The following is a 24,569-nucleotide window of genomic DNA, read 5'->3' on the forward strand; positions in this document are numbered from 1 at the left end:
GGGGCATGGGTCCCAGAGGCTTTTCTGTAGGTATGGGCACATTGTACGTGAATACTGAGTTTCATACATATTGGTGAAACGTGGCGCAGGGGCTGCTTTTTAAAGTTCCTGTAGGGGGCGCTACAAACATGAGAACCAGGATTTTTGGTATGTGAGCTACCGGCACCAGTCTACACGTGTCCTGTGAATTTCATATTCATAACTATTACGGTCTCCGCTGAGTGATTTACCCTCCTCTGGCGGCCATGTTGTTTTTTCAATCGACTTAATTTTAATTGAGCAGTTAGAACTTTGGTACCTAACGGCCACTGAGTGGGTCCCGCTCAAATCAAACATTGCGTCTATGAACTGTGGCGATTTTAGTGTCAGGCCACGCCCATTTCGATGCCACGCCCCATTTGAAAATATGTTGACTTTATCTTGTTCAGAATTTGATTCTGAACAACTTTTGTATTGGGGCCAACTTCATAGGCGTCCAACTTGACGTTGATATGAGCAATTAACTATTTTCGAGGTTTCAACCACACCCCTTTTAGAACTCATTGATGCTCTAAACTTTATTGTACAGACTAATCCTTAAGTCAGATTGAAGATAATGGGCCATATATGATATGTGCCAAAGGATTTTTGTCAAAGTCGAAAAACCTGGGATCCTTGGGGAATTTACTGTTTTTAACTAAATTCAACATGGCGGAAAATATGGCTACCGGAAGTGTTCAGTTCAAGAGACTTTTTTGTTTATCATGAGGATATGCATGTGTGTGCAAAGTTTCATGAGTGTAGGCCAAACCGGTGACGCGTGCTGCTTGTGCAAAGTTTGCACTTTTGAACAGTTGCTATAGCGCCACCTAGGGGCGAATGTGAATTTGAGGGCTAGAATATCAAATTTTTCACCAGTCCCCACAATTGCACCAAAAAAAATTGAGTTTTAGAATATGTTCAGGGGGGGAAAAATGCAGTCGAAGTGGCCTAAAAATAATAATAAGAAGAAGAATAATCATGAGGGTTTCAATAGGGTCCTTGCCAAGTTTGGCTCGGTCCCTAAATACAATAGGATTCATACGGATTTCATAGGAGCCCTAACTATATGAATGTGGATGAATGCCTTGCAGTGAACTTTATCCGTAGCCAATGTGAAGGGGAGGAAAGGGGGAATCCTTTGGATCTTAGACGTTGCTGCAGTAGGTAGCTGTCTAGGTGTTAAAACTCCCTCTGGACTGCAGAGTGATCCCGCATAGAGTTTGGTGCTGGGCCACAGGTCTTCAAGCTAGGTCACAGGGTTTTTTTTTCCCCAAAGGACCGAATTTTATTGGTTTTACATACAGACATACTGACCCGTAGGTTTTCAGAAACTGTACGTGTGTACGTGCTGATGCATGTGCGTGTGAGAGCTGACTGAGAAAGCATGTTAGCTATGTTTGTCAGTGCTGTGTGGGTTTCTTTAATTATAAAATAAAAATATATATCTGGTAATGTTTGTAGAAATTGCCTAGAAACAACCTTAACAAAGAAACCACGTATGTTCAATCGCAAATACTAATATTATGCAAAAGTGCCCTTTGTTAGTAATGCACTATCAATATTTGACAAACAGTATGTCATGGTTTAGAAACTGATTGATGATGCCGGCATGATGCTCTACTGTGTGTGTGTTCTCTATAAGGGCCCCCACAGCTGTGTTGAGGCGACAGGAAAATAGAACACTCACTTTGAGTCTTTTACACAGTTCACTTCTTTCCACAAAATAAACAAAAATAGGTTATTATATTTACTGTCACAATGGGTCACAATTTCTGTTCATGAATTCAAGTGATAAATTCAAACATTTATGTATAAAGAATGCAAAAAGGTTAACAGAGCAATATCACACCAATAATCTAATTCCCAAAGAAACTCCCATTGAATTTCTGAGAACTGATATTTAGGAATTGTTTAACCATATCTCTCATCTCATTACTAACTGGTGAAGAGTTAGACCCCAGTGCTCCTTCCCCATCCCCATGGACCACAGATCACCTGGGCCTCGCCACAACCACCCCCCTTTCCACCTCATTAGTACCTCACAGGCCTATAGGCTGGGACTGTTTTGTGCACGCTAACCGCACTAGCGCCGCTAATAACGCCAACAGTGCTAACAGCACTATTAAGGATATGAGCACCGCAGAGGAATGTACTAGCTAGCACTGAAATATGCAGCGGAATGGAAACGAAAATGTCAAATGATTCATGATGAGAGAGAGGGGCCAGCTGCCATGGTCAAACCGTGGCCATGCACTTAACACATAAACTAAATAGAAAAAAGCTTGTGTGTGATGCAGGGGGGGCAGAGAGAGAGAGACATAAAGAGAGACCTAGGGACAAGAGACAAAGACATACATACTGTACATAAATACAGAGAGAGCAAAGAGAGATGAAAGATACTATAGTGTGCTGTGAGGTAGCCAGCAGTGAGTCAGACTTGCGGTCCATTAAGACTTATTGGGCTTAGCTGGGAGATTGAGAGACGGTGGTAGTGGCCATCTTGTTGGTCACCCTCGACCAAAAAATTCCAAGGATGACTTTGACCCACACAGAAAACAGAATATCTCTACTAAAGAAACTGATCCTGTAATTGCCTTCTCTTGCATCAAACTTGAGGAGAGACCCCCAAGCAATGAGGTCGGGCGGGCTCTTCAATTCAATTTTGACTCTGCCAATCTCTTCCAAGACTTAAGCCCTGTTCCCGTTGTCCTCCTACCCACGTCTCACTATCCCGGAGGCTCAAGAGATCTGAGCTCTGAACCACCTAGTCCATCAAAGCACAGGGATTTGGTCTCTGACCACATCTGACCACAAGGTGCAGGGAAAAAGACAGGTGGACACTCCAAGTGCTTACGTAGATCCCCGCATCAAATATACCAGCTAAGCCGCCAAACGTTCTCGTACTTTGGATAGGCCATTGGACCTTGCCAATTCTTTGGTGATTTGCTAAAAAAATCTCCCAACTTTGTGTTTTTAAACATACTATTGCATGTGCGGCTAGGGGCTCATGTTTCCCACCATCATTTCTGGTGCTTTTTTGTCTTCCTAGGGCTCACCATAATGGCCCCAGGGAGGCCCCTGGATGCAGCTGCAGTGCCCCTATGCTCCTTATTAGGCTTCCTCCAACACATGGCCGCCACTTTGGCTCTGGGGTTAAAGCCCTCTAGCAGTTTGACTGTATTTTAAATTCTGGAAGGCTGCAGAGGGCATGGCATTACTGCATCCAAATTACAACAACAAACGAAAAAAGTTGGTTTTGTTCATCAAATAATCAGTTTTCATAATGTAGGGCAATTTTAGGTCAAAGCTATTTTTAAAGATTTTAGCACAGCTTACCTTTAGTTTTCTGTTCCGTGCCCTGGAAGATAAAAAAAGAAATATATTTATTAGGTGGCTCAATTCGCTGTGCAAAGATATATAAAATGCAGGTGTCAAGTAATAAAGTACAAATACTTTGTTACCTTACTTAAGTAGATATTTTGGGTATCTATACTTTACTGAGTAATTATTTTTCTGCCAAATTTTTAGAACTACTGTTTACATTTTCACGCAATTATCTGTACTTTCTACTCCTTACATTTTAAAAATAGCCTTGTTACTCCCATAACGTTTTGGCTTGTTTTCATTCCGGTGTCGTGCCAATGTAGTTACTCCCAATAAGAATTGTATCCCCGGCCGTGGGAGTGTGCATGCATCCAGTGCAGGCAGAAGTACACACTATGCTTCAAATTCACCCTAGGCTGATGTTTTTCTAAATGTTGGTTATCAACAAGGTTGTAAAGTAGTAATTTATGGAAAATCTGTCAAAAATAAATGTTTTTATTCTTCCTACGTGTTTACGATCTTTCTGTCCTTATCTGTCCTTGCAAAATATCCTGAATAAATAACAATAGCATTGATCATGGTATGCCTAATAATGTAGGCCTATTGCAATTATAGAGCCTTTCATTACCCTGCAGAAATAAATGCGAAAAAAATTGCCAAAATATGTATACCTTCCCTATAATGCACACTGAATGAAGAATATACATGTTTCTTCTTTCCTAGCCAATGTTATATGGGGGATACACATATTCTGTCAGACTGGACTTTTGACCTGCCAAAATATGTATCCCCTTTTTATTGTACTAAAATGCGTTCATTTTCAATGGGCATGAATGCGGCTGAATGAGTGGTATTCCAGAATTTTCAACATTAACATTTAAAAGTGGTAGTTTGGAATTTTGGAAATCGGACCTCATTTCCAAGTGAGACAGTGTGTTATTTATCACTGGAGACCGTTTTCAACACGTTTCATTCAGTCCTTCTAGTTGCAGAAATCGCTGGTGCTAGGCTAGCGCAAGTCGATGGGGATCTGCTAGCCTGCCATTAAAAAAAGTTTTACCCACTCCACAGTACACCCGAGGCAAATCAATTATAACACCAGACTCGATGTAAATGTCTGTTGATAGAATGTTAGAAATAAAACTATCCTTGTATCTCAATGATCGCATTAAATTTTGAGGGACTACTTTCTCAGCAGCGGCGGAATTTCACTTTGCTGGAGAACTAGATAGCTATCCATCTGACAAGGAGGGATAGCCTACCAGAGTAAATTGGTGCGGCATTCCCAAGATGGGGAGCGAGGACTACTAACCACTACTAGACAGGTAAGCACCATTTGGCTCCTTGCGTTATAATAGTACTAATAACAGTACAATAGTACTAACAATAGTAATAATTACCTTCGGTATATTATTTTGATGATACTATTGGAAAATGGCGACTATCCTCAATGTTGATAGTGTAACAGTATTATATGAGAGCACAATGCAGTTAGTTGTAATAACGATAAGCCTTGTGTTTTTATAAATGAAATTGAGTAACGTATTTGGATCATGTCTCAGAGACGCTGCAATGTGTCAAGCGTTTCACCTCACTACCTTTAACGTATAACGGGATATAACGTCCCATAATAAATATATATAATTGGGCTGGGGAATAAGCTTTGTTAGCGTGATCATCTGAATGTTATGTTTTATAAAATTGGAACCTTAAACCTTATGTAGGCTATCACTGTGATCGACACATTGAGTAAATAAACAAACATTGGCCCTTTTCATGATCCCGTGCGGATTTCAGTCATTCGTATGATATATGATTTGTATATATATGATATGACATGTATCCAGACAAAAGATACAAACAGGGTAACGTAACAAAATCCAATGGTTTCATATGGTTACGTATTCTATCTTTGCAAATATTTATAAGTAACTACTAAAGCCAGTCTCTTATTTAGTGCGTTAGTGATCTACAATGTTGATAAACCATGACTATATTCATTGTTTGGTGTAAGGACATAGTGAGGCTCACTACGATTTCATAGAGGCATGATAATAACTTGTCCGTTAGTTTGTGGGTATCCCCTGCCTTCATTTTTGTTATCAATCTATGATCTGCTGCACTTTGGCAGAGAATGTCTAGGAAGACGGGACATGCTAAATAACTTTTTTCCATTGTAGTTTCCAAACAGCATGAGCATCCACATCAACTCTTAGCAATAGAGCTTGAAAGCCTGTCCAAGTCCTTTCTACCCAACAGCCTCCACCATAGCACCATCAGATCGGTGAGGAATACTGAATTATTAGCATATCACTTATCCACTGTTTTCTGGAGCCTGGAAGTGAGGACCTGTCCATGTCAGAAATATAATCACAGGTCCTACATGAAAGGTGATATTATATAAAGGGTACATGGTGTTGGTTGTTGTAAATGAACACTCTGCAATACACTAAAGTCCATTAACATTCAACAGAAGGTGAAGATATATATCATTTTGATGTGGACTATACATTTATCAACAGACTAATAGCAGAACTTGGATATGCTACTGTTCTCTGATTGAATAGTGGTATGGAATGGAATAGTGATGACATTTTTCTGAGATTGTAATTATGTAATTATGGTTATTTCTACTCATCTGAATGCAATGTCTTTGACCTCACAGGGGCAAGCTCTACACTACAAGAGCTGAACGTAACTTACAACCTTGCTCCTCCAAACCCCGGTGTCCCAAAGTCAACTGTACAAGCTGCACTTTATATATTCGTTTCATTAAATTAATTAAATGTAAATGCATTCATCTCAAAGCAACCTTTTTACTTGAAAACAAATATTTATTAGATATTAATGTCTTGTACTGTGCATAAAAACATTGCTTCTGTATTTAATCACTCATACTCAAAATAAGCAACCATTATAAAGAAGGCAGTATGGAACCATATAATATACTGTATATTATAACAAGAATAAATGAAAGAATGAATGAATGAATATCTCTAAAGAAGATAACAGGGGTGATGTTGCTAACAGTAATTATAACAGTGCTGCCATGAACCCAGTGTGCTGGCCATTTGGGTCTGGGTATTGGTCACGTATCCTGCTCACTCTTGCCTTGCCGCCTGCTGATGCCGTCCCTCTTCCTCTACGCACTGGTCTTCCTCTTGCCGCACAGCTTGCTCTTCCTGTCCTTTTTCCTGTGGCCGTTCCACTTATGTTTCCCTGTGATGGGTCTCCTGTTATGGGGGATTAAGGTCTCATCAACAGTTGACATTGGTACATCCAATGAGGAGCAATCAGTCCTGCAGCATACAGTATTCACATGTCAACAGAAGCACTAACAAAAATCTTGAAACAGAGAGGACATGATCAGCTGACAATATTTATGTATCTACATTGAAAGAGCTGTCATGTGTTTTAGCAAACGTTAGTTATTACTAAGTGAGTAAATCATTTTGCAATATATTTGTCTTTCCCTGTGTGTGTCACTACACATACTATGGTTTACTACAATGAGTTTGTGCTTATGCAATTACAACAAAGGTAAGGTAAGACCATGAATATGGCAATGACTTCCAATGCAGGACATGTTATACATAATATAATAATTAGTGCTGTCAAAATGAACGCATTCATTTTGGAGATTAATTTAAATTTTGTAATGTGTTAAAAAAAATGAATGCCGTTAACGCAGTTTTGCCACTTCCTGTGGCAGCTGACCCATAACCTTTGTTTGCGTGTGCAGCCAAACTACACAAAGCAAGCCACCTGGTTAGAGCGCATTCGCTGGCGTGAAGATGGACAAAGACAGACTTTTAGGAGGAAAGTTTCACTTTAAAAAATTGCCCGCCGGCTCGTTGGAGAGATCTAAAGTAATTTGCACACTTTGCAAAGCCGAATTCAACTACCATAGAAGTAGTTCATCTTTGGTGCATCATCTCAGAACACCCTGCTGAAGTTACTCCACGGGGCCTCGCCAATCTACGCTAATGGAGTGTGGTGCTTGTGGGCGGATAACTAAACCTGTAAGTGAGAAGATAACCGATTCCTTGGTTATGTAGATAGCGAAAAACTGCCGCCCAATTAACATGGTTGGAGACGACGGACTGAGAGAGGTTATTCGAGCGGCATCGGGAGATAGCTCTTATAATCCACCCTCGAGAGGAACCATAGTGTCAAGAATACACACTTTATATAAGGATGAGAGGGCTCGGCGGAGGAACATGCTTGAGGAAGAAGCGGACATCGCCCTCACAAGGTGACCACTGGACTTCTGTGAACAATGATAACTACTTGGGTGACACAGCACATTTTATCGATAAAGAATGGACTTTGCAGTAATTTGCGCTAACTGTGAGTAAAACAGAGGAGCGACACTACGCTGAGGCATGCGCTGACCATTTTCTGGATGTTGCAAACAAATGGGAAATAAAGGAGAAGCTAACCACACTTGGCACGCTAACCACGACAGTGCTCGTAACATGGTCGCAGCCGTGAGACTAATCCCATTTGAACACCTGTCCTGCACGGCCCACAGTCTGCAAAGAACGGTCACAGTTTCCCTTACGGACAGTGTGTTTGAAAGTGTTCTGGCCAAATGTCGCGAGATTGTTGGGCACTTCAAGCATAGTCCATCGAATGCCCAGGAATTGAATGAGCAGCAACTTGCACACGGACATAAGCAAGAATCTCTTGCTCAGGACGTTGCAACGAGATGGAATTCCACCCTGGAGGTGGTCAAGTTGGCCGTTCATATAAGACATTATCGCCCTCTGCACTTTAACATAGGCCTGGGTCGTTTTTATTTCTGTTAGAGCCGCAGATATAAGAAAGATGCCTTTAAAGCTGAGTCAATGTTGATGATTTTTTTGAACATTTGTATTCACAGGAGAGAAATTGTATTCAAAGATGAAAGAAAGCTATTAAAATAGTATTTGAATCTAAATACTTTCTTTGTGTTGATTCTACATTAATTCCATGATTTTACTCAAGTAAATATCTGTTACAAGCTTCGGTCTTAAGTAGAAAAATTAGATTAATCTAGATTAATTTATTGATTAATTAATCTAGATTAATTACAGAAAATTGTGAGATTAATTAGTTAATGACAGCACTAATAATAATACACATGAGCAAGTCAGCATGTTGCAATAGCGGTGCATCATTTCAAACATATTTCAAACACAGTGATAACTGTTATAGAAGGCTACATACCTTAATTAGTGATTTGACATTTTAATATTGATCTAGCTTACTACGATGTGCTACGATATAAAGTTATAACAACATTCAACACACTGAAATGTGGCTGTTAGTGTGATTGTTTTTGACTGCGGATAACAGGGCTAGGCTAACTTAGCCCACAATATAATTCTCCATGCAACTCATCTTAACATTACTTTGCGTTAGTTGCAGGTATTTCGTTACAATGAAATTACATTACAGGATTAAACATAATGTGAATAAAACTTTCATACATTACCTCGTCCGTGAACAGGTTTCACGGACCCATGAACCCACGTCAAACTAAGGCCGTTTCTCAATTTGCGTTCTTGTCTGTACTTGTGTACTTGCGTTCTCGTGAAACGCCATCAGTCGTAGCCCAAGTACTGTTCCAATTCAAAGTACGCATCAAGTCAAGTACAGTCGTAAAACCCGGAAGTGTTCTCGATGCGTTCTTAAACTGGCCATTCCATCGAGGATGCATCGGAGGTGACTTGTGTGGACTTGGGACCGTTAAATATCACAGGATGCATTTTGCATTCCCATGTTTTAAAATATTAGTATGTAAGCTATAATAATAGGCTATATAGGAACATTTTAAATATATAACAAAAATGAAGGCCTATTCATTCAAAATATTTACATACTATTTTAAAATGAAAGAGGCTGGGGTTTTGTTTTATACAATTTGTTTATATTGTATAAGTCGCTGATAGAGGAAACCTATCGCAACGGCAACGGAAATCCCAGTCGGATCCGTGTGTGTGTGTGTGTGTGTGTGTTTCTATTCTAATCTGTGTAATTTCTCGCTCATTCGTAATTATTCTATCAATAGCCTACTCTCCAACTATATAGGCACGTGCATCTGTACCCTACATACCCTACAAAAGTCGTGAGTATAGCTTATACACACAACATGCATATCTTTTAATTCATATTCATTCAAAATATTTACAAACTATTTTAAAATGAAAGAGGCTGGGGTTCTGTTTTATATAATTTGTTTATATTGTTCGGTAGTATATGCCTACATGAGGCCGTAGCACAGTTAACAGAGCTGAGGTGGTGACGTCATCAAGTCCGCTGCTGTTCCAATCAAAGGTGCGTACTCCCGTCCTCGGAAGTCTGTACTTGGAAGTCCGGACTTACCAAGTACGCACTTCCAAGTCTATAGCCGTTTCTCAATACCAAGTACGCGGACTACGTTCTCGTGGACTTGGAAGTACGTACTTGGCAAGTCCGGACTTTCAAGTACAGACTTCCGAGAACGCGAGTACGCACCTGCAATTGGAACAGCAGCGGACTCGATGATGCATTCTGGGATATTTAACGGTCCCAAGTCCACACGAGTCACCTCCGATGCGTCCTCGGTAGAACGGCCTCATCGAGAACACTTCCGGGTTTTACGACAGTACTCGCGTTCTCGCATACTTGGAATTGGAACAGTGCTTGGGCTACCACTGATGACGTTTATCGAGAACGCAAGTACACGAGAACACACGAGAATGCGAATTGAGAAACGGCTTACGAGTACGTAGTTCTCGTACTTGGTATTGAGAAATGGCTTAAGACTTCTGTTTCTTTTCTTCTGTTTATTTTCTCTTTTTTTGATGGGGCTATAGCGCCATCTTGTGGCCGTAAATGACATATCTTTAACTTGGACACAAAAGCCCTGACCTACATAATAATATTTAAAGTCATCCTCAAATTGGGTCCACTAAGGCTGAGGTACAGCGTATGCAAACTGACTGAAAACACAATAACAATTTGGTCGCAATTAATTAGACTGTGCTTCCAACAGTATAATTGGCATATATAATGTCAGCATGTGGGACTATTTGAGGACAATTTGGTGTAATTACATGTTAAAATGTACTTTACTATGGGGCACTTAAATCATTGTGTGGTCTAATTGTTTGAACAGTTGCATGCTGATATTTATAGACATGGAGCTACTAGCGTGGAACAAGAGCACAACACACACCTTCCTCACTCCAACCTCCTTATTTTTCTTCTCGTCTTGTTTTTTCTTTTTCTTTTCTTCCATCAAATGATTCTCGTTTTATTCCGTGCTTCTTCTAGTGGCTACAAAAGAAAAAAAAATCTTTGCAATCCGAAAAGTATCAACATCAGAAGTACTAAACCAATCTGTGGAATTATTAATATTTTATAACCAGAGCTTAATTGCTTTAATTAATAAAATAATCAACCCAGAATTCAACATGATGCCTTCAATTACAATACTGATCAATGTTATTGTAAATAATACCACTAACGGGAGGACTGACGCTGTTAAAAAACCTATACATTGACGATGATACTCATGAATTCCAGACTGCTCTGAACTTTACTATTCACCTTTTGGACAATAATAATGTTGAATGCTGTGTGAACACTTGGTGTATTACAACATTGACCGTTGTGTGGGCTTCTTTGTTGCCCAACTCAAACCAGTGATAACTTATTAATATGCACTAGCGTAGTAGCTATCAGATTTACAGGGTTAAGTCTACCCTAGGTAAAACGGCAGCATGCCTACGACACAGACAGCATTACGCTAGGAGCAAACAAGGCCAACTGCTGCACGTGCGTGTGTCTAACATCTGTCATAGCTTGATTCAAATGTTGCTTCTATCCCCTTCATGAACCAATGACGAGGCTGCGTTACATCCCACTCCATGACTCAATGTGCAGAAGAATGCCTTGCAGACTCTCCTTCAGATCCACAAGTAACGTTTAAGGAAAAATATTTGCTTGCTAAGGCTAACTGGCAACTGACACACATGCCAAATGCAACTCCCTTTATTGCATTGATTGTTAACAAAAGTTTTGTTTTACTAGCATGTGTTTTTTGCTACTGTTGACTAGGGTTAATAAAGCAATTGCCCAGGAATTCCACCCTTTTACTTATTTGTTAGTGACATATCTAAAAATATTAGCCTATAATGAACTCAAATTTAACAGTCCACAACCAGTTATTGCATTCTTATTTCAATCAGGCCATGGCATTCATCACACAACTTTATAGGCTATAGCCAAAGTGAGCAATACAAAAAAGACAAAACAAAAACAAAGAAACAAAAAACAAATGTGATGTGACAGATATTATCCTCCACAAAGTGAAAACTTTGATGGAGATGATGCCCTGCCCTTTTCAAGCGAATCACAGGTGTAGATTGTTTTGCTAGCATGTGTTTTTTGATCCTTATGCTCTTTGATATTCACACACTCACACACACACACACACACACACACACACACACACACACACACACACACACACACACACACACACACACACACACACACACACACACACACACACACACACACACACACACACACACACACACACACACACACGTAATGCATGGCCATAGATCATGTGTACGGGATCTTTATTTATTATATCTTTAGTTATTTTGATTTTTTTGGTTGATCCTGAAAAAAATAAAATAATAATCTATTGGGACAGACATGGCTTCAAGAGGCAAAAATGTTCAGCATACAAAATAAAGTAGAGCCCTATGAAATCTGTTTTATTTTTTCCCAGATTCTTTTTTTCAGAAATCTGTGTTTCACGATCTTTGCTAATTCTATCTTCAGAGATCAATTTGTGAATTAATAAAACATCGAGATATTACAGTACATTTCTAATGATACAAAACCACACAACATTGCACTATTTGGAACTATGGAATGATAGCAAGCTCAGAAATTACGATATTTAGAACGATCTTCAGTTGAACATTTAACCGTTGGTCAAACACACGAGGCAGGTGAGTTTGACAGAGGCTGCTCTCATTTTTGTGCCACGCTCCCCCCTGTTCGCAATGCTTCACTAGAAACAAGCTTTCTTATTTTTTCTAAGGGGACGTCAGACTCGGTGCCACAAAGTCCTGAATAGATTATTGTTTAATCTGCGGATCGCTTGCACTAGTTATGGTGTTTTGAGGAGGCATGCTCTGGTAACACGGAGCTGTTCCTTGTTCTTCACATGGGCTTTAGACTTTAAGTGGTCATCACGCGTATTTTTACGGGTCCAATCAATGTTAACAGAATTTGCTGGAATTTGCTTGATAAATTTTAGGGTCTAATTTTAAAGCTTTTAAGAGGACTTGGCCGTCTCAGACGGCATCTTTGACCTGTTTCTCAAAGTAGTGACAAGTTGTAGGAGAAGCCGATCCTCCACCCCCTCTCAAAACACTGCGAAAACGTAATTATGTATTTATGTCTACTCGTCTGTAATTTTACAATTATTAAATAATTTAGGTTACTAAAATAATCTGGCCAATTTGACATTAATTATTTATCAATTTCAGCCAAATTATGGAAAATTTGGCAAATTCTGCAACATTCCACATTTTACAATTGATTCCATTTTTAATAGCAGATTCCGCAATTCAGTACGCATCACGGAATTCATGGGCCCTAAATAAGGCATGTACACCAAGTTTCAGGATTTTAAATCCATCGGGGGGTCATGCCGTTGGTTTCGATAATTTTAACAATTCCTCCACGGAGCATTACCAATCCGGAGTAATCTCTCACACACACACACACACACACACACACACACACACACACACACACACACACACACACACACACACACACACACACACACACACACACACACACACACACACACACACACACACACACGGGATGTCACGAGAACCGATACTTCGGTACCGAGTCGATACCAAAATTAAAAAAAAAGTGACGGTACTCGTATTTCTTAGTACCGTAGGTACCGAAGATGCAATGTGCGCGTGTGCGTGTGTGTTGCGAGCGTATGCAATTTCAAAGTAAACAAACCAACTCAAAGCCGATGCATGCATCCAAAACTATTCGTTCAAAACCAAATAAACAAATCAAAAACAGCGTTGCTTATTCGCTTCAAATACTTTTTCTTTTCAAAACTTGGTAATTAATACGGCGCGGTACCGAGCGGTTGAAAACAATGTTGGCGTCTCCTGTGGCTGCCTTGCGCACCTGCGTTATATTACTTAATATTAGGTTGGAAGTTATGTTTTAAACCCCGCCATGCACGCAAGTATAAACGCGAGCCGCATAGCTGCATGACTGCCTGCTTTCAGCTCGTATTTTTTTATTTATTATTATTATTACTTGAATGCTACATGCCACTGTTCTTTTTTTGTAATGTTAATAGTGGTTTATTTTTATTCATTACTTGAAGGCTACATGCCAGTGGCACTGTTTTTTGTAATGTTTAAATGTTTTTAATAAATAAAGTACATGGGATTTATTGTTTTGTTTTTGACCGTGGTATCGAATTGGGTATCGAGAATCGTGGAATTTCACTGATTTGTATCGACTACTAAATTTCTGACATCCCTCACACACACACACACACACACACACACACACACACACACACACACACACACACACACACACACACACACACACACACACACACACACACACACACACACACACACACACACACACACACACACACACACGATATGTTGATGAAAAAAATGGACAAAAACCCGACCACCAGGGAGTCAAGCAGTAGGCTAAAGACCACCGGCACCGATCACTGGCGAAATTATCGAGAGTATAACTTCATATGAACAAAATTCAAAACCGCACAATTACTCTGGCAATAGCGGAATTCATAGGGAAAGATATGATCAACACAGTTATCATGGCTGGGTTAACGCCTCTGGTAAAGACAATGGATAAACGGACCACACTCAGACGTTTTTTTATTGTCTCTGGCTTGACTTTTAGTGCAGCATGAGAGCCCCGTGAGGAGCAGTATGCCAAAGAAAACGCTAGTTGAGATTTGGAGGAATAAAAAACAAAGATGGAAATGGTTTCAAAGCCAAACGCGACAGCTGCCATGTGGGAGCACGTCGGGTTCAAACTGAAAGACCGCGGTGAACCACGTAACCTGTAAGAGCCGGTATGTCGCATTTGTTGTAAAACGGTAGCAACTAAACGCGCCAATACAACAAACATGCATCTGCACCTGAGCATAATCATCCGATGAAGTTTTCCAAGCTGCGAAAAAAATACAACAGATCATGGGACGTCTTCTCGACAGTCCACAATCACTGGGGCGTTTAGTTGACAAAGTATAAACAGGACAGTGCAAATGGTGCGCACTCAGACTTTGTCCTTCGCTTCATGTAGTTTTTATTTCAATTCTATTCATTGTTTTTGGTTGCTTTGTTTATTTGTTTTGGATATTTAAAATGTCTTCCAGTTCCAGTGTTAAATATTATTTCAAAATAACAGTTTATTGATCTTTGAAAGGCTGTACTTAGTTATTATGCCATTATCATTATATTAGTTGAAAATGGTCTCAAAAACAGCAATATTATCACTCATCGCAATCATTTCTGGGACAATTTATCAGCCAGCAAAATTTGTTGTCGGCCTAAATATATTGCTCTAAAGATTGCTTCATCCCCTTCCATAATGCTGTTGCTAGTATATCGCCCACCTAAACCATCTACACATTTTCTGTCCGTCTTATGGTTGGCGATTTTAACATCCATGTTGACACCTGAGTTCATCTCTGTTCTGGAATGTTTCAACCTGGTGCAGCATGTTGACTTTCCAACTCACACTCGGGGCCACACACTTGACCTGATATGTTCTACTGGTCTGAATGACATCTATCACTGGTTCTGTCTCTGGTGTCTCTGAAATTAATTGAATGCACTTTCCATACCCTCCTCCCCCCCTCCTCCTCCTCTGAGAAAATATCTATCACCTACCGGGACCTTAGGCAAGGCAACTTTATTTATATAGCACTTTTCATACACAAGGCAGACTCAAAGTACTTCACATATAAACATTGTCATACAATAAATGAAAATAATAGATAAGTAAAAAAGTAAAATAGATAGAAAATAAAGGCCAAGTTAAAAAAAAGAAAGAAAGTGCAATGTATTTAAGATCAATAGTCTCTGATACCCACATCATGCAATTTTCGGGACTCCGGCCCGACCTAAAGGCACTTGGTCCTTACCCACGTCGGAACTCCGGCCCGACCTAAAGGAACTTGGTGCGCTTTTTAAAAACTGCGCGCAGTGATGAACGGGACCTCGTGGCAGCGCACATGTTACGAGGTCCCGTTCATCACTGCGCGCAGTTTTAAAAAAGCGCACGTTACGAGGTCCCGTTCATCACTGCGCGCAGTTTTAAAAAAGCGCACATGTTACGAGGTCCCGCTCATCACTGCGCGCAGTTTTAAAAAAGCGCACATGTTACGAGGTCCCGTTCATCACTGCGCTCAGTTTTAAAAAAGCGCACATGTTACGAGGTCCCGTTCATCACTGCGCGCAGTTTTAAAAAAGCGCACATGTTACGAGGTCCCGTTCATCACTGCGCGCAGTTTTAAAAAAGCGCACATGTTACGAGGTCCCGTTCATCACTGCGCGCAGTTTTAAAAAAGCGCACATGTTACGAGGTCCCGTTCATCACTGCGCGCAGTTTTAAAAAAGCGCACATGTTACGAGGTCCCGTTCATCACTGCGCGCAGTTTTAAAAAAGCGCACATGTTACGAGGTCCCGTTCATCACTGCGCGCAGTTTTTAAAAAGCGCACATGTTACGAGGTCCCGTTCATCACTGCGCGCAGTTTTAATTATTATTATTATTATTATTATTATTATTATTATTATTATTATTATTATTATTATTATTGACAGAGCCGAAACCGGCAAGGTCCCGATTGTTTTTGGTGCCAAAGCACATTAGGTGCCAAGCACAAAGTGTGCGAAGGCAACTTATTGTAATTCTCAATGTTTTTATTAGGTGCCAAGCACGAAGTGCGAGGCAACCTATTGTAATCGTTAGTGTTATTAGGTGCCAAGCACAAAGTGTGCGAAGGCAACTTATTGTAATTCTCAATGTTTTTATTATTTTTATTCCGCCGCATTTGACTTGCATAGCCTACACCGATCGCACACTTTTTATGAAACTTACTAGACGCGTAGAGGTTGACCCAAAATTAGCAGACAGCAAATATTACACTGATTGGCCCAAAGGTGGCGCTATACCAACTGTCCAAAAATGCAAACTTTGCACAAGCATATCTCATAACCGATTTGACCTACACTCATTAAACTTTGCTCACACATGCAAATCCTCATGATGAACAAATAAGCCTCTTGAACTGAAAACTTCCGGGTTGCAAGATTTTCCGCCATTTTGAATTTAGTTAAAAACAGTAAATTGCCTAACGATCCCAGGTTTTTTGACTTTGACAAAAATCCTTTGGCACATATCATCTATGGCCCATTATCCTCAATCTGACATAAAGATTAGTCTGTACAACAAAGTTTAGAGCACCCATGAGCCATTGAGTTCTAAAACGGGCGTGGTTTAAAACGCAAAAATAGTTAATTGCTCATATCAACATCAAGTTGGATGCCTATGATGTTGACCCCAATACAAAAATTGTTCATAATCAAATTCTGAACAAGACAAACCCGACATTTTTTCAAATAGGGCATGGCATCGAAATGGGCATGGCCTGTCACTAAATTTGCCACAGTTCATAGACGCAATGTTTGATTTCAGCGGGACCGACACAGTGGCTATTGGGGCCCAAAGTTCCAACTCCAAGTAAAAAAAAAAAGTTGATTGACAAAACAACATGGCCGCCAGTTGCTAAAAATCGTCAATTGCTCATATCAACATCAAGTTGGACTCCTATGATCTTGACTCCACTACAAAACCGACACAGTGCCTATTGGGGTCCAAAGTTCCAACTCCTCAAGTGAAATTAAGTTGATTGATAAATCAACATGGCCGCCAGAGGCTACAAATCGTCAAAATACTGCGAATAGCCATATCAACATCAAGTTGGACTCCTATAATCTTGACATTGTGTTTGTAGCGCCCCCTACAGGAACTTTAAAAGGCAGCCCCTGCGCCACGTTTCACCAATATGTACCCACTTTTTCGCCTTGTATTTCAACGAACTCCTCCTAGGGAATTTCTCGGATCTGCTTCTAAATTGGTCAGTACAGTCAAAAAATGGTGCTCAACCAACTCCTTATAACATTTGACTGTACGTTGAAGGGCGTGTCCGTGGCGTGCCGTCAAAGTTGGCCATTTTGCATTCCGTGGTCTTGTATTTGCTTTTTAGGGACCGAGCCGAAACCGGCAAGGTCCGTATTGTAATTGGTCCGTTTCTTCTTATTATTTTTCAGAACTTCGACTGCATTTTTCCCCCCCTGAACATATACGAAAACTCATTTTTATTTGGCACATTTGTGGGGACTGGTGAAAAATTTGATATTCTATGCATCAAATTCACATTGGCCCCAAGGTGGCGCTATACCAACCATTCAGAAGTGCAAACTTTGCACAAGCATATCTCGCCACCGGTTTGACCTACACTCATGAAACTTTGCACACACATGCAAATCCTCATGATGAACAAATAAGCCTCTTGAACCTATGACTTCCGGTAGCCATGTTTTCCGCCATTTTGAATTTAGTTAAAAACAGTAAATTCCCCATTATCTTCAATCTGACATAAGGATTAGTCTGTACAATAAAGTTTAAAGCACCATTGAGTTCTAAAACGGGCGTGGTTTAAACCGCAAAAATAGTAAATTGCTCATATCGACATCAAGTTGGACTCCTATGATGTTGACCCCAATACAAAAGTTGTTCATGATCAAATTCTGAACAAGATCAACAACATTTTTTTAAATGGGGCGTGGCATCGAAATGGGCGTGGCCTGTCACTAAAATCGGCACAGTTCATAGACGCAATGTTTGATTTGAGCGGGAACGACACAGTGGCTATTGGGGTCCAAAGTTCCAACTCCTCAAGTAAAATTAAGTTGATCGACAAAACAACATGGCCGCCAGAGGCTAAAAATCGTCAATTGCTCATATCAACATCAAGTTGGACTCCTATGATCTCGACTCCATTACAAAAGTTGTTCGGAATCAAATTCTGAACAAGATGAACCCAACATCGTGTTTGTCGCGTTTGTAGCGCCCCCTACAGGAACTTTAAAAAGCAGCCCCTGCGCCACGTTTCACCAATATGTATGAAACTCGGTAGGCACGTATAACATGCCAATACCTACAGAAAAGCCTCTTGGACCCATGCCCCAAAACCCACCGGAAATCGGCTATTTTCATTTTTCATTTTCACTCTCGGCGGCCATTTTCAAATTTTAGCCTTGTATTTCAACGAACTCCTCCTAGGGAATTTATCGGATCTGCTTCACAATTGGTCAGTACAGTAAAAAAATTGTGCTCAACCAACGCCGTGTTATTTGTGACTGTACGTTGAAGGGCGTGTCCGTGGCGTGCCGTCAAAGTTGGTCATTTCGAATGGAATTTTTCACTTTTTCGCCTTGTATTTCAACAAACTCCTCCTAGGGAATTTATCTCATCTGCTTCTACAGATTACATGAATTCGCAAAAAATTTAAATTAAAACTGTGCGCAGTGATGAACGGGACCTCGCACCGGCTTGCGGCCGCATCACTTGCCGTCGTAACATGTGCACTGCCACGTGCGTACATGTTACAACGGCACGTGACGTGGCCGCAAGCCGGTGCGAGGTCCCGTTCATCACTGCGCGCAGTTTTAATTTTACTTGAGCAGTTAGAACTTTGGTCTCCAACGGCCACTAATGCCGCTTTTCCACCGCCAGTACCTACTCGACTCGACTCGACTCGACTCGACTCGCCACGCCTTATTTGCGTTTCCATTGGCAAAAAAAGTACCTGGTACCTAGTACCGGGTACTTTTTTTTAGTACTACCTCCGTCGAGGTTCCATGCCAGCGGAGTAGGTACTTTTGTGTGACGTAAACAGGCTGCTGGTAACTGATTGGCCAGCGGCTGTAAATGGGAATATTCACTCAAGTTAAGTTGTGTCCGGCGTGGTTGGAGTCCACGAACCCGCTCCCGAGGGGGACACTGATCAGCGTTTCGCCGTGTGTGTCGCTCCTTTCCCGGGGCTAGTTAGGCTGCGCGTCGTTATGTGTGTCGGGCGTGGTTGTGTGTGTCCGGCGTGGCTGGAGTCCACGGACCGGCGTTTCGCTGTTTCGTTTCAGTGTCGTTCCTTTCCTATAGGGCTCGAGTTTCGCCTCTATCAACGTTACCGTATGACAACAATAGACGCGCAGTCATTGCGCTTTTTATTTTATTTTATTTTATTTCCCATCATAACCTTTCCCGGGAATCAGGAAATAGTCTTGATCAGATTCAGATTTCCCGGGAATCGCGTCTCCCGTGATTAAAACCTAATGACGACCCGCCCATGGTGGAGAGGTTCTTTTCTACGACCCGCCCACATTGAAGAGGTACTTTTTTAGATGGAAACGCAACCAAACCGAGTTGAGTCGAGGCGAGTCGAGTCGAGTCGAGTTGGTACTGGCGGTGGAAAAGCGGCATAAGTCAGTCCCGCTCAAATCAAACATTGCGTCTATGAACTGTGGCGATTTTAGTGACAGGCCACGCCCCATTTGAAAAAATGTTGACTTTATCTTGTTCAGAATTTGATTCTGAACAACTTTTGTATCTGGGTCAACATCATAGGAGTCCAACTTGATGTTGATATGAGCAATTAACTTTTTTGGCATTTTTAACCACACCCATTTTAGAACTCAAAGGCTCATGGGTGCTTTAAACTTCATTGTACAGACTAATCAGTCACATTGAGGATAATAGGCCATAGATGATATGTGCGAAAGGATTTTTGTCAAAGTCGAAAAAAACTGGGATCCTTAGTAAATTTACTGTTTTTGACTAAATTCAAAATGGCAGAAAATCTGGCTACCAGAAGTTCTAGGTTTTTAAGGCAAATTTGTTCATCATGACGATTTGCATGTGTGTGCAAAGTTTCATGAGTGTAGGTCAAACCGGTGGCGCGTGCTGCTTGTTTCCGTTAGAATTTTTGGACAGTTGGTATAGCGCCACCTTGGGGCCAATCAGAATTTGATGGCTAGAACATCTAAGTTACAGCAATCCCCACAAATGTGCCAAATAAAAATGAGTTTTCGGCATATGTTCAGGGGGGGGAAAATGCAGTCGAAGTCGACTAAAAATAAGAAAAAGCGGACCAATTGCAATAGGGACCTTGCAGGTTCTGCTCGGTCCCTAAATAAACGGACCAATTACAATAGGGACCTTGCCAGTTTTGGCTCGGTCCCCAATAAACAGACCAATTACAATAGGTCCCTAAAAAGCGAGTTACAAATAACACGGTGTTGGTTGAGCACAATTTTTTGCCTGTACTGACCAATTTTTAAGCAGATCCGATAAATTCCCTAGGAGGAGTTCGTTCAAATACAAGGCGAAAAAGTGAAAATTGCTGCCGAGAGTGAAAATGAAAAAATGCAAATAGCCGACTTCCGGTGGGATTCGGGGCATGGGTCCAATAGGCTTTTCTGTAGGTATTGGCACGTTGTACGTGCATACCGAGTTTCATACATATTGGTGAAACGTGGCGCAGGGGCTGCTTTTTAAAGAACTTGTAGGGGGCGCTACAAACATGACAAACACAATTTTTGGTATGTGAGCTAGAGGCACCAGTCTACATGTGTCCTGTGAATTTCATATTCATAACTATTAAGGTCTCCGCAGAGTGATTGACCCTCCTCTGGCGGCCATTTTGTTTAGCCAATCAACTTAATTTTACTTGAGCAGTTAGAACTTTGGTCCCCAACGGCCACTGAGTCGGTCCCACTCAAATCAAACATTGCGTCTATGAACTGTGGCTATTTTAGTAACAGGCCACGCCCATTTCTATGGCACGCCCCATTTAAAAAAAGGTTGACTTTATCTTGTTCAGAATTTGATTCTGAACAACTTTAGTAGAGGGGTCCAACATCAAATCAGTCCAATTCATGTAGATATGTGCAATTTACTGTTTTCGGGGTGAAAACCACACCCCTTTTAGAACTCAATGGCTCATGGGTAGGGCTGCACAATATATCAAATTTTTATCAAGATGACGATATTGGCTTCACACGATGACACGTATGCCACTTTTACACCGCCAGTACCAGCTCGACTCGACTCGGGCTGCGTGTGGTTGTGTGTGTCCGGCGTGGCTAGAGTCCATGGACCGGCTCCGGAGGATCAGCGTTTCTCTGTTTCGTTTTAGTGTCGTTCCTTTCGCCTCCATCAACGTTACCGTATGACAACAATAGACGCGCAGTCATTGCGCTTTTTATTTTATTTTATTTCCCATCATAACCTTTCCCGGGAATCAGGAAATAGTCTTGATCAGATTCAGATTTCCCAGGAATCGCGTCTCCCGTGATTAAAACCTGATGACGACCCGCCCATGGTGGAGAGGTTCTTTTCTACCCCCCGCCCACATTGAAGAGGTACTTTTTTTAGATGGAAACGCGCCTGGAACCGAGTCGAGCTGATACTGTCGGTGGAAAAGCGGCAGTAGTGTTCTCACGATATTTCAAATGCGTGCTCCCCACCCACATTTTTTTTTAAATAATGCATCCGCAAAAAAAATAAAAAATAAATAAACGAGCCCCGCCCATTCTCAATATGAGAATGAGGAGTTGTCGTCATGGCACAGAGCCCCCCCCCCCTTCCCGCCATGTTGGAAGGTACGCCCCTCCGAGTGCAGCTGAGCTTTGCGTTATTGTTGACACGGTAGCTGCTAGCAGAGGAGGTTGTTGCAATTCTGTACTGTTTTAACAATGCCTGGAAATAACTGCTGCATTAAAAACTACTCCAATGCCTCACACGATCGTCGAGAAAATCATAAGAACAGTGGGTTACAGTTTGTCAGGTTCCCTAAATGGACAAAAAAAAAATGGATCAGCGTCTTTTCACAGCAGTTGTTTCCGCGGTGCTTATGCTTACATAATATCAGAGAATATCCACGTCAGTTCGGCCGCGGCGCAATTAATGAATAAAGATCATAAACATAAACTGAATGGCTGTACAAGTGTTCTGAGACACGGCTGCGAACCGGCAACTTTCAAAAATAGCCGTGGATGACATCATGGTGGACGGGCTCAAACCCCTCCCCTCCCCAAAAATCACGTGACTCCTCATTCTCAATAAAAGCGAGCATGTACAGCGCAACACCGTATGCAGTGGCGGATTTAGGCACGGGCGAAGCGGGCAGATAATACCACCCCCCCCCCCCCCCCTCAACAACTCCGCCGGGCCGTAATCGCACCCCCCGTAATCGTGATATCAATATTGATCAAAATAATCGTGATAATCATTTTGGCAATAATCGTGCAGCCCTACTCATGGGTACTTTCAACTTTATTGTACAGACTAATCCTTATGTCAGATTGAAGATAATGGGCCATAGATGATATGTGCCAAAGGATTTTTGTCAAATTCAAAAAAAACTGGGATCCTTAGGCAATTTACTGTTTTTAACTAAATGCAAAATGGCGGGAAATCTGGCTACCGGAAGTGCTAAGTATCTGTGCTTACTATCTGCAAATTTGTTCATCATGAGGATTTGTTTCATAAAGTTTCATGAGTGTAGGTCAAACTGGTGACGATATGCTTGTGTAAAGGTTTAAATTTTGTCATAGTTGGTATAGCGCCACCTTGGGGCCAATCTGAATTAGACGGCTAGAATATCTAAGTTACAGCAGTCCCACCAAACGTGCCAAATAAAAATGAGTTTTCGTATATGTTCAGGGGGGGGAAAATGCAGTCGAAAGTAAAGGAAAAGAAGAAGAAGAAGAAACGACCCAATAACAATAGGGACCTTGCCGGTTTCGGCTCGGTCCCTAATAATAAGCGGACCAATTACAATAGGGACCTTGCAGGTTCCTGCTCGGTCCCTAATAATAATAATAAACATAGCAAAAACAATAGAGACCTTGCAGTTCCTGCTCGGTCCCTAATAATAATAAACATAGCAAAAACAATAGAGACCTTGCAGGTTCCTGCTCGGTCCCTAATTAACTCTTTTTTTCGGAAGATCTTAAACTTAACTTAGAAACACTCAACACTCCCCTCAAAGGATAATCAGGCAAAAAGAAAGGGTTCTCCTGTGTCCAACTATCGTGTCAAAAGGGTCAAAAACGAATGCAAACCAAAAAGAAAATGTAAAAATAAAATATATATAGATTTTTTTTTTTTTTTTTGAGAAGGGCCATAGTCGGCCCACGGGCCACTAGTTGAATAGGCCTGGTTTGGGGCTTAGGGTGTTTGACTTCCAGCCGAATGGTTTGTGGTTTGAACACCAATGTCCATAGTCTACCTGTTAAGATGCAAAACCCCTACTCATTACTTGCATGCATCTAAGAATCAGGTTGCTTTGGATAAAAGTTGCTACTAAACAGGGCTTAAATTTCATTTTTCTAAATGGGGGGGAATTCCCCCCTTAAGAGCTCCACATAGGGCGGATTTTTTAAGTTTGTGGGGGGATACTCGCAAGCTTAATTAAATTTGGCCCATTAAATTCCTTTACAAATGTCCTATGTGCTATTATTTTAATTGTCGTGTACTGTACTCTGTCTTCTGCTTTATCTTTGCTCAGTTGAAAAATGAAGACTTTGTTTTCAATGAATTTATTAACTTTTAATCCTTTTACATGTACTATGGAAACAGTAGTTGCTGACTTATTTTCTTAACTATATACAGTCCTATTAGTTTCTCCCTCTCCTCTCTTAGTCACATCTTCATGGTACATCTTTATCCTGATGTACCATGAATGTGTACCTACCGGGATTGTGCAATACCCGCAATCCCGCATTGAAATTGTAGAGGTACGTTTAAGCCAGTGGTCCATTTTTGCATTAGCCTACTGAAAGCTCATAGCGATGGAAATAATTGCCAAGAACAGCACATGGGTCGTGTACAACTTTTGAGAGGGAGAAAGTGAGAGGGAGCAAGCGCAAATGGGTTCTGTGTGTGACTGCACGTGCGTGTTTGTCGCCAGATCAAAGATTGTACAAAGGACATGCACCACCGAAATCGGAAGATGGTGCGTCAAGTGAAGTCAGTACTAGACCCGAAATCACACTGTCGCTTTCT

The 24,569-nt window shown here is 41.1% G+C and overlaps 1 protein-coding gene across 2 annotated transcripts in view; it reads right to left on the reverse strand.

Annotated features, from left to right (window-relative positions):
• Positions 1-24,569, reverse strand: part of LOC311380671 (trinucleotide repeat-containing gene 6C protein-like) — a 103,686-nt gene that overhangs the window by 74,072 nt on the left and 5,045 nt on the right. For both annotated transcript variants that reach the window (XM_084488405.1, XM_084488404.1), the window contains exons 2-3: positions 10,550-10,650; positions 3,358-3,379 (exon numbers count right to left, since the gene is read on the reverse strand). In XM_084488405.1, the coding sequence (XP_084344531.1) occupies positions 3,358-3,379; positions 10,550-10,612 (85 nt within the window). In that variant the 5' untranslated portion in view covers positions 10,613-10,650. The remainder of the gene's footprint in view (positions 1-3,357; positions 3,380-10,549; positions 10,651-24,569) is intronic.

Source organism: Micromesistius poutassou (assembly GCF_964030765.1).
Source record: "Micromesistius poutassou genome assembly, chromosome: 1".
NCBI lineage: Eukaryota > Metazoa > Chordata > Actinopteri > Gadiformes > Gadidae > Micromesistius > Micromesistius poutassou.